Raw genomic sequence first — 14,593 nt, forward strand, 5'->3', positions numbered from 1 at the left:
CTCAAATTGGTGAACAAAAGCCACTACAGAAATATTTCTGATGAACTGCACTAGAGCAGAGGAAAATCAAGGCAGAGCCATGGTTTGTCAGGACTTGCTTGATCCTAATAACCCCTATGGTGTATTTGGAGCTGAGCCGTGGAATCTCAGGGCCTGAGAGGAGATTGCACAAACCTTTCCAGGAGTCAAAGTGAGAAGAAAACCCCCAAGTGTCTCAAATCATGAATGCGTCCCACTGAGGTCCATCCCCTACACAGGCTCCTCATGAACTCATTGGCAGACACACGGCAGCTGCAGCTCCTGCACTTCTGCCTCTTGCTGGGCATCTCCCTGGCTGCCCTGCTGGGCAACGGCCTCATCATCAGCGCCGTAGCCTGCGGCCACCACCTGCACACGCCCATGTTCTTCTTCCTGCTCAACCTGGCCCTCAGCGACCTGGGCTCCATCTGCACCACTGTCCCCAAAGCCATGCACAATTCCCTCTGGGACACCAGGAACATCTCCTACAAAGGATGTGCTGCACAGCTCTTTTTCTTTATGTTCTTCATCTCAGCAGAGTTTTATCTCCTGACCATCATGTGCTACGACCGCTACGTGTCCATCTGCAAACCCCTGCACTATGGGACCCTCCTGGGCAGCAGAGCTTGTGCCCACATGGCAGCAGCTGCCTGGGCCAGTGCCTTTCTCTATTCGCTGCTGCACACAGCCAATACATTTTCCTTGCCCCTGTGCCATGGCAATGTCCTGGGCCAGTTCTTCTGTGAAATCCCCCAGATCCTCAAGCTCTCCTGCTCAAATTCCTCACTCAGGGAACTGGGGCTAATTGCAGTTAGTGCCTGCTTGCTATTTGGTTGTTTTGTGTTCATTGTTTTCTCCTATGTGCAGATCTTCAGGGCCGTGCTGAGGATCCCCTCTGAGCAGGGACGGCACAAAGCCTTTTCCACCTGCCTCCCTCACCTGGCTGTGGTCTCCCTGTTTCTCAGCACTGGGTTTTTTGCCTACCTGAAGCCCCCCTCCATGACCTCCCCATCCCTGGATCTGGCACTCTCAGTGCTGTACTCAGTGGTGCCTCCAGCCCTGAACCCACTCATCTACAGCCTGAGGAACCAGGAACTCAAGGCTGCTGTGAGGAGACTGATCACTGGATGCTTTCAGGAACATTAAACTGCTGCACAATTTCTGCAAATCACTTGTAATAAAACTAGTTTTTGATACTTCTTGTTGGTTTCATTTTGGAGATTTCTTTCCTTTGTTTTAGTTTTTTCATTCTGTCCACAAAGAAACATCATTGCTTGTGCCATTTCTCATTTTGTTTCTCTCTACCTTCCCTGTGGCCACAGACTGTGTCAATGGGGCTGCGCTCTTGGTGTCTTTAAAGGAACTAAAGGATGTCCCAGCAAAGTTTTCTGCAGAGATGCCCTTTTGTTGCCTTCTCTGGAGCTGCAGCAGCAATGTCTGTGTGCAGACGTGGGGGCAGATCAGTGCTGGCACAGCAGCTCTGCTCCTGCTGGCCACACCATTCCTGATCCAGGCCAGGAGCCAGTGCCACCTGGGCACACTGCTGGCTCATGTCCAGCCTGCTGTCCATCAGTCCCTGCAGGTCCCTTTCTGCCTGGCTGCTGTTCAGCCACTCCATCCCCAGCCTGTAGCACTGGGGCCAAATTGCAGGGCCTGGTACTTGGATTTTTTAACGTGAAATTGCTGGATTCAGCCCCTCAATCCAGCCTGTCCAGGTCTCTCTGCAAAGCCCTTCTATGCTCCCACAGATCAACACTCACATCCAGCTTGGTGTCATCTGCAAAGATGTCCTAGGTTCCAGGGGGCCCCTCAGTGTCACAATGGCCTCTTGGTTACACAAGGCCCTGCACTGTCACACTGTTCTCCTTGGGTCCATGAGACCATGCAGAGCAACAATGGTCTCCTTGGTTGTGTGGGACCCCAAAATGTGACAATGGACTCCTTGGTTCCATGGGGCTTCACATGTTCTTGTTGGTGCTGCAGTTTCACAGAGGCCCCTTGGTTCCATGAGGCCCCAGAGTGTCACAATGGCCCCATGCGTACATGAGGTCCCACACTGTCACCATGGTCTCTGTAGATCCACAAGTCCCCTCAGTGTCACAATGGACTCCTTGTTTCCACAAGTCTCCTCAGTGTCACAACATTCTTCCAGATCCCCTGAGGCCCCCTCGTGTCACAGTGGCCCCTTGGTTACACAGGATCCTGCAGTGTCACAATGTCCCCTTGGTTTCATCAGGCCCCGCAGTGTCAGAATGGCCCCTTGGTTCCACTGGGCCTTGGAGTCTCCCAATGGTCTCCTTGGTTTCCTAGTGTCAAAATGGTGAAACCCCTTGGTTACACAAGGCCCTGCAGTGTCACAATGGCCTCTGTGGTTCCACAAGGACCCAGAGTGTCACGGTGCACTGCCTGGTTCCATTTGGCCCCAGAGCACAGCAGTGGACCCCTGGTTCTATGGGGCTGCACGGTGTCACCATGGTCCTCTCAGTTCCACGAGGCCCTGCAGTGTCACAATGGCCCCAGAGTGTCCCAATCATCACAGAGTGACAGAATCAAATAGGCTGGAAAAGACCTTTGCAATCATCAAGCCCAACCAATGCCCTAGTACTGCCTTGTCACCCAGACCATGGTGCTAAGTGCCACTGGAGAGGGACAGTGACCCTGCCACCTCCCCCTGGCCAGCCCATTCCAATTCTCACTCACCCTTTCTGTGAAGAACTTCTTCCTATTGTCCAGCCTGAACCTCCCCTGGTGCTGCTTAAGGCTGTGTCTTCTTGTCCTGCCCTCCAGCAGATCCACACTCACACCCAGCTTGCTGCCATCTGCAATTTGTGAATGGTGGACTCAATCCCCTCAGCCAGATCATCAGTGAAGATATTAAACAGGACTGGGCCCAGTACAGATCCCTGGGGAAACCACCAGTGCCTGGACATCAGCTGAGTGCAGCACCATCCCCAATACTCTCTGGGCCCAGACTCCAGCCAGCTCCTAAATCTCCCAGTGAGGAGGGAACCTGCCCAAGCCGTGGGCTGCAGCTTTTCCAGGGAATGCTGTCAGAGACAGTGTCAAAGGGTTTGCTGAATTCCAGGTACAAAACATCCACAGCCTTTCCTGCATCCACAGGCGGGTCACCGGGTCATAAAAGGAGACCAGGTTGATCAGGCAGGACCTGCCACTCCTAAATCCACACTGGCTGGCTCTGATCCCTCAGCCATCCTGTGTGTGCCCTGGGATGGCACTCAAGGTGATCTGTTCCATAACCTTGCCGGGCACCCAGGTCAGGCTGACAGGCCTGGAGGTCCCCAGATCCTCCTTCCAGCCCTTCTTGGGGATGGGCTCACACTGGCACCTCCAGTCCTCTGGGACCTCCCTGCTGAGCCAGCACTGATGGTAAATGATGGAGAGCAGCTTGGGGAGCTCATCCACAGCTCCCTCATTCCCCTGGGATGGATCCCATCCGATCCCACACACCTGTGAGTATCTGAGTGGCTCAGCAGGTCACCCACTGCTTCCTCCTGGATTCCAGGGGCTGTTCTGCTCTCTGTGCCCATCTACCAGCTCAGGAGAACACTTGTCCTGAGGATATCCTCTCCTAATATTGAAAATTGAGACAAACAAGGTGTTAAGTAGCTCAGCCCTTTCCTTATCTTTGGTTACTATATTCTCCACTGCATCCAATAAAGAGTAGAGGTTCGCCTTATCCCATGTTTTGCTATTAGTTTATTTATAGAAACATTTCCTATTATTTTTCACAGAAGTGGCCAGGTTAAGTTCCAATTGAGCTTTCACATCTCAGCTTTTCATTCTGCATGACCTAACAACCTCTTTAAACATTTCCTAAGTTGCCTGACCTTCTATCCAATGTTGATGCTTCCCGCTTAACATTACTTTCTTGAAATGTGTCTATCCTTCCTGGGCCTCATTTGTTTTTAAGGGCTGTTTCCCTTAAAGCAATCAGTACCTGATTTGGTATTCCCCAAATCTGCCTCCTAAACAGGCCAAAGTTTGCCCTTCCTAATTCCAGTGTAGAAGTTTTGTTGCTGCCCCTCCTTCTTTTACAGAATATTGAAAACTTGATTATTTCATGGTCACTCTGCCCCAGGCAGCCTCTGAGCCCCACATCTGCCACCAGCCCTTCTCTGTTTGTGAACAGCAGCAGACAGAGCTTTCCTTGACAGTGGGAGTTCTATCAAAAATTCAGTAAAACAGAAAACTCCTTAACCCTAGTGTAGCATTAAGAAGCAGCATTCTTTATTCAGCTGGATGCATGGGGGAGAGCTCCTCCCAAAGCTGTGCATGCTGAGTACAGGAGAGTTTCTCTTTATTTTCTGTATTTTGCATACATATTCATTGATTGTCCTGGACTAAACACACATGTGACAATTGTTTATCGAATATCAGTAACATATTTCCCCTCCCCTTCACCCATGTCCTGGGGGTCTCTCTGGTGGTCCCTGGTGGTCGTGGACCCCAATGTTCCCGTGGCCCTGGCTGAGCTGGCAGGACACTGAGGCTGCTGAACTTCCAGTTCCCCTTCTCACACAATGGGCACTGTGTGGTTTCCACAGGCCTGGGTTTTTGGAGAACAAGTTCCAGGTGTCACCTCACCTGGTGGAGACAAATTATCATCTGGTACCATGTGGTCACAGAGTGAGTTGTGACATCACAGAGTGGGTTATGTGAGGTCATTGAGCATCTATGACATCATACACTGCCTCTGTGACATAACAGAGCCAGCTGTGACATCACAGGGCAGAGGTCTGATATCACAGTGCAGACTATGGCATCACAGAGTTGGCTGTGACATCATAGACCAGCTGTGTGACATTAGAGAATGGGCTGTGACATCACTGAGCAGCTGTGACATCCCAGAGAAGCTGTGTGACATCCCAGCAGGCTGTGTCAGGTCACTGGTTTGGTCACTCTGCCCCAGCTCCCCCTCACAGTTTCTCCCAACAACTCCAATGCTGTTCATGCCCAGCAGGGTCCCTGTCTCCCAGGATCCCCCCGGCTCACCTGGAGCTGCAGCCTCCACCAAAGGATGTTCCACAGGATCCACCCCAGAGCCTGACAGGGGACAAGGGGCCAGGGCTGTGTGACCCGGACAGCAAGGACAAGGATTATCCAGGTCACTGTGGCCTGGGTTGGGTTGCCCAGGGCAGGAAAGATGTCTGGCAGCTGGAGCAGGGTCTGGGAAGGGCCTCCAAAGTGGGGCTGGAGCCCCTGGGCTGTGAGCAGAGGCTGAGGGGGCTGGGCTGGTCCAGCCTGGAGCAGGGAAGGCTGAGGGGCTCCTCATGCCAGCCTGGCAGTGCCAGCCAGGAGGGGATGGAGAACACAGAGCCAGGCTCTTCACAGGGGGCTGTCGGGAGACAAAAGCCAATGGGTGGAAGGGGAAAGAGAGGAGATCAGCCAGGACAGGAGGAGATGAAATGAGTCAGGCTGCTTTCAGCATTTCCTCAACACCAAGAGCAGCCTGACCTTCCTTCTCCATCCAACACTGATAGATTTGCAAATCAGGAATTGTTTGAGCTGTTCTGTCCTCAGTCCAGGACAAGAATCCTGATACAAGAACTTAATTGTGTTTATATCTATCACAGAACCACATTAGTCAAAAATTAATTTTAGTATGCAAATCAGTTGTGAACAGTGGACTCATCAGACATGCTGGGACATTGCACATAGCTCAGGGAAGAGTTTGTAATTTTGTGATTGTTATTTTAATGGTGTAATTTTTAATTGAGTTATATCCTGTTCAACTGTGGTCTGTTGGCTAGGTCCAGTGTGGGCTGGAGGGAGCTCAGATTTGCACAAGGCTGCTCTGAGTGCCAGCCTTGGATGGGAAAATGGTGCGGTGGGGGTAGGGACAGAGTCTGATTGATTGTCAGCCATGAAAGGTCTTGATTTTCATACCCAGTCAAACTGCATGAGGAGGTACTTGGATTCAATGTCAATTGGAGATTGCGCATTTCAATGAATTACTAGTAAAAAAAAAATTACAGGACCTAAAAAAAATATTTTCTTGCTGTTTTTCTAAATTCAGGGTATTCACATTGAATTGGCTTCTGAAATCTGACTAATTAACCACACATTTGATTTGAACACTTCAATCAAATTATTCCCAGAGGCTTAGCTTGTTTAACTGTTCTGAATGTTAATGAGCCCTGAGACACTGCATTCCTGCACTGAAGACCTGAAGGCTGAACAAGCCTCTGGAGCAGAAAAATTCAGCAGCAGTCTCCAAGGTGCTGAGGATGTCAGCAGCCCCCAAGGTGCTGAGGCCATCCCTGCCCAGAGACCGTGGGGGAATGGGCAGACAAGGAGAGCGTCCCTGGGGCTGGGGCAGCACAACTCAGAGGCATCAGCAGCTCCAACTGGGAAATGAAGTGTGGAATGTGGCTGGGAAAGCCCTGCCTGGGCTGGGCCAAGCATGACACACAAGCCCTGACTTCCATCCAGTAGAAAACTCTGTCAAGGAGATATTTAAAAGGAATTACAATTGTTTCTGTATTCTGAATTGGACTCCCTGGAGAAACACTAACAAGAGATCCTCAGGTGCTCAAAACAACAGAACAGTCTTTACTGGTAACTTTAGAAAGTCAGAGAATTTTTGCAAAAGGTTTAATATGACATTCAGACAACACAGAACACTTCTTAAAGCACTGACTTGGCCCATTCAACTTCACAAACTCTAAGCTATTTGAATTTTACATTACTAAAATTTGCAAAAGGACCGAAATAGAAGAAAAGGACAGAAAGAGAGAGAGGCAAAAAGGATACAGAGGAGCATACACAGAGGTACCAACTCCTGGATTCCAGTAGTGTTTAGATGGAAATTCCAAGAGCAGGTAGGGCCAAGATGTGTGCTTGCCTTGAGGTCAGCCTTCAATCCCCCTTGGTCTCCCTGGGCCCTTCCCCCAGCTGGGACTGTGGGTCATTTGGTCCCTCAGGAGCTGGGCTGGGGCTGCAGAGGTGGCTGTGGAGCATTGCCTGTGCTGTGCCAGGGACTGGCAGCCACTGCTGGGCTGGGATAGAGGCTCTGGGGGGATTGGGGTTCCAGGGCAGGGGAGGGCTGGGGTTCCTGGGCAGGGGAGGGCTGGACCTGCCCCTTCCTCCCCTATTGGAATAAGATCCCAATATTACCAGGTAGGTTGTGCCTGGGCTCGTCTGACCCCTGCTCCTGGACCAAAGGCGGCAACTGTGGTGTTTCACCTCAGAGACACTTTTGGCTGGCTGGATGGTGCAGCTGAGCGCCGAAACAAGTCCAGGCTTGTAGAAACTCAGTTTGCCTCAGGTGGGAAGGCTTCAGTCTAAGGTGAGGAGGAAAAGGAGACAGATTCTGCTGCAGGGTTAATATCAAGAGTTTATTCCATGGTCACAGACATCTGAATCTTAGGTAACAGCTCCAACAGAATCCCGACCGCAGGGCCTGAGTGACTTTTTAAGCTCCGGGGGGAGGGGGAGGGAAGGGACAGGTGAGCCACCAACCAGGTGGGAGGGGCAGGGTCTCAGGGAACGATGACACCCAGACAGACCAATGACCTCTGGGCACAGGGGCATCTTTTGAACCTGACCAGCCACACGATGGCCTTGCTGGAATGTTAAGACTGATTGACAGCCCAGCAGGGGGCGAGGGGGAAAGGGAAGGGGAAGAGAGATATTGCCAAACCTGGGAAGGGGCTTGGAAGTTTAAAGCAGGAAATTGCAACACACTGCAACACTCCCCACATATGAAATGTCTTTTGCCAAGAAACTCCTCCACTCTGTCACAATAGGGAATACTGGAGGTGAAATCCCAATTCTGGCCATGGGCACCTAGATAAGAAGGACAGTTCTTTTCCTTAGGAATGAAAGCCCCGGTTCTCAGTAAATTTCTGGTTTGATTGTTTGGATTCTGTTTGGTTTAGTTATTGCTTTGTTTCCTTGTTGTGCCTGAAGTGTCCAGTCAGGAGCAGAGTGACTCTTGCCAAGGAAATTTGTGCTGCTGTGTCTTAATATTCAATCTGGTTTTTGCTGCTCCCTTGCTGGGGATTTTTCCAGCGCTCTCAAGGCCTCGTTGGTAGCAGGGTGAAGGAGCCCTGGCCCAGGCTCTGGCCCTGGGGGACACGGGGATGCTGCCGGGGGGTCCCTGTCCCTCTGTGCCACCCCCAGGGCCCCGGCCCCCCGTCCCCGTGTCAGGCTCTGGGGTCGATCTCGTGGAACATCCTCTGGGGGAGGCTGCGGGGCCGGGGGCGGGGGGACCCGGGGGGACAGGGGACCCCGCTGTGCACGAGCAGGGTTGGACTGCTCTGGGGGGAGCTGTGAGGGGGGCCAGGGTAGAGTGACCTCCCCAGGGACCTCACACAGCTCCCGTGATGTCACACTGCCCCTGTGATGTCACACAGCATCCTGTGATGTCACACAGCCCCGGCTGCCCCACCGGGCTGGGCCCTTCCTTTGCTGACAGCTCTGCCTCCTGCCTGCCTCTGCCTGCCCACACAGGGCCTTGGGCTGCTCCAGGCTCCTTCTGAGGATGTGCTGCACCACAGCCCTGCCCTTACAGGGAAATTCCTTTCTGCTGGTGTTGAGTGTGGGCCTCTCCAGCTGCCCTTGGTGCCATTATTTCCTTCTCATGCATATATCCTCCAGGAAGAAAAGCTCCAGCCTGACATCGCCATTCAATCCCTCCCAGGCTATTCCCTTTCAGTCCTCAGTCTCTACTCCACTGACCACAGAGGCCGCAGACTCTCCCTGCTAATTTTGTGATGACGCCTCCAAACCCCATTCTGGGAGATTTTTGAGTCCTATCCAAGGTCTGTGAAAAGGGAAAAATAGCATTCAAAGTTATTTTCAACTAAACCATACAGTGACAGAAAACAGGTCAGTATCTTTAAACTGAATGGGGACAAATTAACATTTGTTAGAAGGAGGAAATATTTTACAATTAAGAAAGTGGATGGAAATTGCAGCTGTTTTTCCAGAGAAGTGGATTCCCCATCCCAAGAATTGTCCAAGAGCAGGAGATTTGTGTAGCCTTGCCCATTGAAACCCTCTAATCCCCAGTGACAGAATTCCTGTAGTGTGGGTTCTCTGATGTGCTGGGTGCCCTCACAAGGCTTCTGGCCAGAATGTCTGCTGAGGGCAGCCAGGCTGCTGCAGGGGCAGTGACCTCACAGCCATCACCATGGCAGCCCTGTCCCCTGGGCCTGGCTCTGCCCTTTCCTCTGCCCCTGCCTTGGCTCTGCTGGCATGAACAGTTTTGTCATTAATATCTTGTCCCCAAGGTGCTGGGGCCAATGGCTTCCCAGTCAGGCTCCTGGAGCAGAAGTGGCTTTTCAGAGCCCAGCCAGGAATGAGCCCTGAGGCAGCAGCTCTGCAGTGGTGGCCACCAGGCCGGGCTGCCAAGGGAGGCTTCTGGCCATGGCCTGCAAGCAGCTGCTGCTGCCAAGGTGCCTTTGGTGCCTCAGGCTCTCCCTGGCACAGCTCCCAGCACGGCACTCTGCCCTTGTGCCCGAGCCCTTCCCTGTGCTGGGGCTGGCCTGGGGCTTTTCCTGCAGTGGGACCTGCCCTGCTGATGGCACAGGAAAGGCAGTTCCTGCTGGAGCAGGAGGCTCTGCCTGCAATGGGCTCCAACAACTCCAGCAAGGCCCTGTTTGTAAAGCCTCCAGTGGGAAATGAAGGAGGGGAGTCACACTGCTTTAGGGGTGAATAATGCTGAAACCAGCCTGACTCCTCCATCCCAAAGTTCAACATCCTCAGAGGGAGCTGAAGCTGTGGCAGAGCTGGAAAAATCCCCAGAGAAAGGAACAACCAAGTGACACCACTGAGAGCTTCTGCAGAGCTGCTGAGCTGGCCCAGCCTGGGCACATCTGACTGACAGGGCAGCACCTCAGATTAGAAAAGCTCCGTCCCAAATTTTACGGCAGCGTCTCCTGACATTTCCCTTCTTGAGGGGTGTGGGGATTCCTCCCAGTGGTGGGGACACCCTCAAGGTCACTGCTCCAGGTTGAGCCAAAGGGAATTGCCCATGGTCATTGGTCTGGGGGAGTGACTTCAGTCTCTGCTTAATTACAGGTTTTGCTTAACACAGTTGCTGTGAAGTAATTTCCTAGTGCTCTGTATAATATATTTTGCATCTCTTACATCCTGGCATAAATATTTCTGATTAAGGCAATTTTGTCTAATCATTACCGTAATAGAGAATACATATTTATATGAATATATCTGCCCATGACCGGTACCCTGTGAGTGTCTGGGACATCCTGGCCCTTTGGCAGCCTGGGGACTCCTGGGATGTCACCGTGGAGCCCCCGTGAGTGCCTGTGACAGATCGGTGCCTTGGCAGCACAAGGTCCCCTGGGATGTCACCATGGAATGGCTGAGACTGCCTCTGACCACAGGGCTCTTTACCATCCCCAGAAAGCCCTGGGAGGTCTCCATGGGGCCCCTGTCTGTGCCTGTGACATTCCAACTCTGGAACAGCCTGGAGACTTTTGGAAAGTCCCCAAGGAACCCCTCTGAGGGCCTATGAAAAATCTGATCCCAAACAGGCAACCATCACCAACTAGGCGTGTTGCTATGGTCAGTTTCCATGGCAACCATCACCAGGACCCCTGTTGCTATGGTCAGTTTCCATGGCAACCATCCCAGCCCTGTTGCTATGCTCAGTCCCTTGGCAGCTCCATGGAGACCCCATGCCAGGGTGGTTGCCATGGACACCAGCTCAGGCCTGCAGCCACAGCCCGTTTCCATGGCAACCATTGGCAGCCCATCCCCAGGCTCATGGGATCCCAGAACCACAGATTGGCTGAGCTGGGAGGGACCCATCAGGATCCTCCAGTCCAACTGCTGGCCCTGCACAGGACACCCCAAAATGCCAGCCTGGGCCTGGCAGCGCTGTCCAAACGCTGCTGCAGCTCAGAGAGCCCTGGAGCTGGGACCCTTCCCTGGGGAGCCTGGGCAGGGCCCCAGCAGCCTCTGGGCAAAAACCTTTTCCTGACATCCAACCTGAGCCTGCCCCGACTCAGCTCCACTCCTGTCCCTGGGCACCAGAGGGAAGAGGTTCCCACAGCCCCAGCCAGGGACCCGCTCCCAAGGCTGTTGCCATGGCCACCAGGGCTGGGACCAGCTGGGATGCTCGGTTTCCACGCCAGTGTGCAGAATGGGACTCCCCAATTTCCTGCTCCCCCTAAAACCGCGCTGCCCTTGCTGCCCTCCCACTTCCCATGGAAAGCACAAAAGGCAAAGATCCCAGGCTGGGATAAGAACAATTTACTGGGAACAACAATGAGATAAGGAACCAACAGAAACAGAAATGTTATTGATAACAGAAGGGATTAGAAAAACTGTTTACTGTTTATGTTAGAGAAAACTAATATATCAACAACAGACTCTTCCTGGCCATGCATTTCCCCTGCCTGGAAAGGCCACACTTCTCCTCAGGGAGAGAGAGAAGAGTCCCTTTCCTGCCCCTGGCAATGTTCTGAGATGCGAGTGAATGTATTGACATGGCCATGGCCACAGCTTCATGTTCTTCCATCCCACATCATGTCTTTGGCAAGGGCAGGAAAAGGGACAGGTGTCTTCCCAGCATAGACCACAGAGAAACTGGATCACCAGGGATCTTCCCAATGTGGGTTCTCCCATGGGGGATGAAGCTGGAGTGGTGGATGAAGCTGTTCCTGCATTTGTGGCATTTGCAGGGATCCCTTACTGGTGGCTCCGTTGGTGTCTGGTCAAGTGAGAGCTGCTGGTGAAGCTTTTCCCACACTGGGGACACTCATAGGGCCTCTCCCCAGTGTGGATGCGCCGGTGGATGATGAGGGTGGAGTTGTGCTTGAAGCCCTTCCCACACTCAGGGCAGAGGAAGGGCCTCTCATCCGTGTGAACTTGCTCATGCAGGAGGAGATGGGAACTCGTCTGAAACCTCTTCCCACATGTGGCGCACTGGTAGGGCCTCTTCCCAGTGTGGATGCGCCGATGCTTGATGAGGGTGGAGTTGCGCTTGAAGCCCTTCCCGCACTCAGGGCAGAGGAAGGGCCTCTCCTCGCTGTGAATCCGCTGGTGGCGGAGGAGATTGGAGCTGGTCTGAAGCCTCATCCCACACTGGGGACACTCGTAGGGCTCCTCTCCAGTGTGGATGCATTGGTGGGTCAAAAGGGCAGATCTGTAGCTGAAGCCCTTCCCACACTCCCCACACTCATAGGGCCATTCCCCTGTGTGCATGTGTTGGTGGCTGATCAGCTGCTGTCTCTGCCTAAAGCTCTTCCCACACTGCAAGCACCTGTGGGGCTTCTCCCTATCATGAAGCTGCTCATGGAACACCAGCTCTGAACTCTGGCTGAAGCTCTGCCCACCTTCCTGGCTCAGAGTGGCTCTTTCTTCTTCAGAGCACCCTGGACTGGGTTTGGAGCGCCTCCTCATGGGGGATGTCTGAGGTTTTTCTTCCCTGTTGGATTCCTGTGCGCTAGAATCACTCAAAACGGCCTCCTTCATGAGGTTCTGCCATGCAGATTTTTCCTCCCTGGTCTCTATCCTCAGTTCCTTCCCTGGGGAAGGAAGGACAAAGACTGGATGGGATTTGCCTTCATGCCACAGGGAAGGGGAAGGAGATCCCTCCAGTACATCCCTGGCAGGACGGGGTTGGCAGCAGGGGTGTCCTGCAGCCGGGGGCTGTGCTGGGCTGGGAGATGGAGCAGGAGAGAGGGGGAAAGGGGCACTGACTTCCTCCTCACCTATCTGGGTATCCCAGGGATCCTTCCTCTTCCTCACAGCCTCCTTCTCCATCCAGTCAAGGTTTGGGAATGGGAAATCCCGTTCTGGGAAGAAAACAAAGGGTGCGCACATTGTCTTTTGTACTGGTTTGAAGGCAAACCTGGGGAGGGTCTAAACCAGAATTACAATTTAAAAGAAAACTAAGATCAAGGCAATGATATAGAAACACTGCCTTAAACTGACAGAGTCAGGATATAACCTTACACCCTTTTGTTCAGGGTGATGGCAGCAGTCCCAGTAAATGGTGGTTGCAGTCCTGTTGGAGTGATGAAGGTGATTCTGTCGAAGCAGTGATGCTGTAGAAGGGTCTGGTCTTCCTCTGGAGGTCCAGTGGTGGCTTTGGAGGTCTTGTCCTCTGGCAATCCAGTAGGCAAGCTGCTCCTGGAGTAGCAAAGTGTCAGCTTATATCCAGGTAGGAATGCTTGGATCCTCCCCCTGGGCGGAGCATCCCACAATGGGATGATGGAATTCTATCAGTCCTGCAGTGACACTCAATGGCCCATTAGCAGAAGATATCTCCCCTGGAGGGCGTTATCAGGGGTGAGTCATGGAAGAGATAAAGAACAATGCCCCACCTGTTTATAGCAGTTGATGAAGGTGGGGATTGAAAACATGCATTTGGTTACATCTTGCATGGCAGCCTGAAACAGTGGGGTAATCCCTGCTCAGGGGGTGAACACCACCCCCCTTACCCAAACTGGCTCAGGTGTAAAACCCACACCCTGGGAAGGGCACACACACAGGGGACAATATCACACTTACCTTGCCCCAGGGGAAGGCTCTTTTTCCTGTCATTTCCTTCCTGTCCCCCATTTTCCATTCCATTTACTGTTCAATAAAATTCATTTTGGGTTTGGTCTCATTATCACCTCAATTGGGGCAGAGGAATCTCTCTAACACTTTTCTTAACCAGACTCACCAGACTGTGAAATTATTTTGGCACAGTGACTTTAGGCACTGTTCTCTGACCCCACGTGCCTTTGACAACAGCATGGTTCCCTCCTCTGAGGAGGTTGTGGTTCTCTCTGGAGGAACTCTTGAAATAGGGCTGCAGCATCCTCTGAGTGACTTATGGGAGAACCGATGAGGTAAATCGCCTTTGTGGGCCCGGAGTGTAAAGAAAATATTTTGTTGTCCTTCTATTACAGAGACCTGATGAAGGTCTTCAGGGTGAGAGAAGTGGACAAGAATCTTGGTTCATGATCAGAAGGCTGGATTTATTGATATATGATATATAATACATTATAACTATACTAAAAGGAATAAAGAGAAAAGTTTCCGAGGCTTGCTAAGCTAAGAATAGAAAGAAAAGATTGAATAACAAAGTTCTGTGTCCAGCAGAAAGCAAGGACCAACTCTCCCGTGAGTGGTCAGCAAATCCAAACACTCACAGAAGACCAATCACAGATGCTCCTGTTACATTCCACATCAGCAGATAATTGTTGTTTGCATTTTTCTTCTAGGGCCCCAGCTTCCCAGAAAGGACAAATGCCAAAAGGGAGGATTTTATGAAAAAAAATGTCTGCGACATCCTTCCTTGAAATGTTTTTTAAAATCACAGGAGGAAAGGGAGCAAATGATACCAGTGAGACTGACAAGGTTCATTCACCCCATGGTGAGGAACACAAGGCTGCTAAAAGTCCAACAAGAAGCTCAGCTCAAGGAGCTAAATTCCCAAATAACTCCTGAATTCCCAGGCTTGAGTGCTTTGCGAAATGTGAGAATCATTTTTCTCTTCATCCCTGTCGCCTTTGTGACAGCTGCAAATAGTTTACTTTCCTTTTAATGATATCTGTATCGGGCTGAATTTACACTTTTATCAGAATGT

General features: G+C 52.0%; 2 protein-coding genes across 2 annotated transcripts; one reads left to right on the forward strand and one right to left on the reverse strand.

The window, feature by feature from the left end:
* The first annotated feature begins 264 nt into the window (after positions 1–264).
* LOC135441938 (olfactory receptor 14J1-like) lies at positions 265–1,164 on the forward strand. The gene has a single exon (XM_064701488.1). It carries the CDS (start codon positions 265–267, stop codon positions 1,162–1,164), a length of 900 nt encoding a protein of 299 aa, XP_064557558.1.
* Positions 1,165–11,700: 10,536 nt separating this feature from the next.
* On the reverse strand, positions 11,701–12,414 carry LOC135441939 (zinc finger protein 239-like). The gene has a single exon (XM_064701489.1). The coding sequence runs from the start codon at positions 12,412–12,414 to the stop codon at positions 11,701–11,703; it is 714 nt and encodes a 237-aa protein (XP_064557559.1).
* Positions 12,415–14,593: the final 2,179 nt, after the last annotated feature.

This window comes from Zonotrichia leucophrys, unplaced genomic scaffold, assembly GCF_028769735.1.
Source record: "Zonotrichia leucophrys gambelii isolate GWCS_2022_RI unplaced genomic scaffold, RI_Zleu_2.0 Scaffold_719_25614, whole genome shotgun sequence".
In the NCBI taxonomy this organism is placed as follows: domain Eukaryota; kingdom Metazoa; phylum Chordata; class Aves; order Passeriformes; family Passerellidae; genus Zonotrichia; species Zonotrichia leucophrys.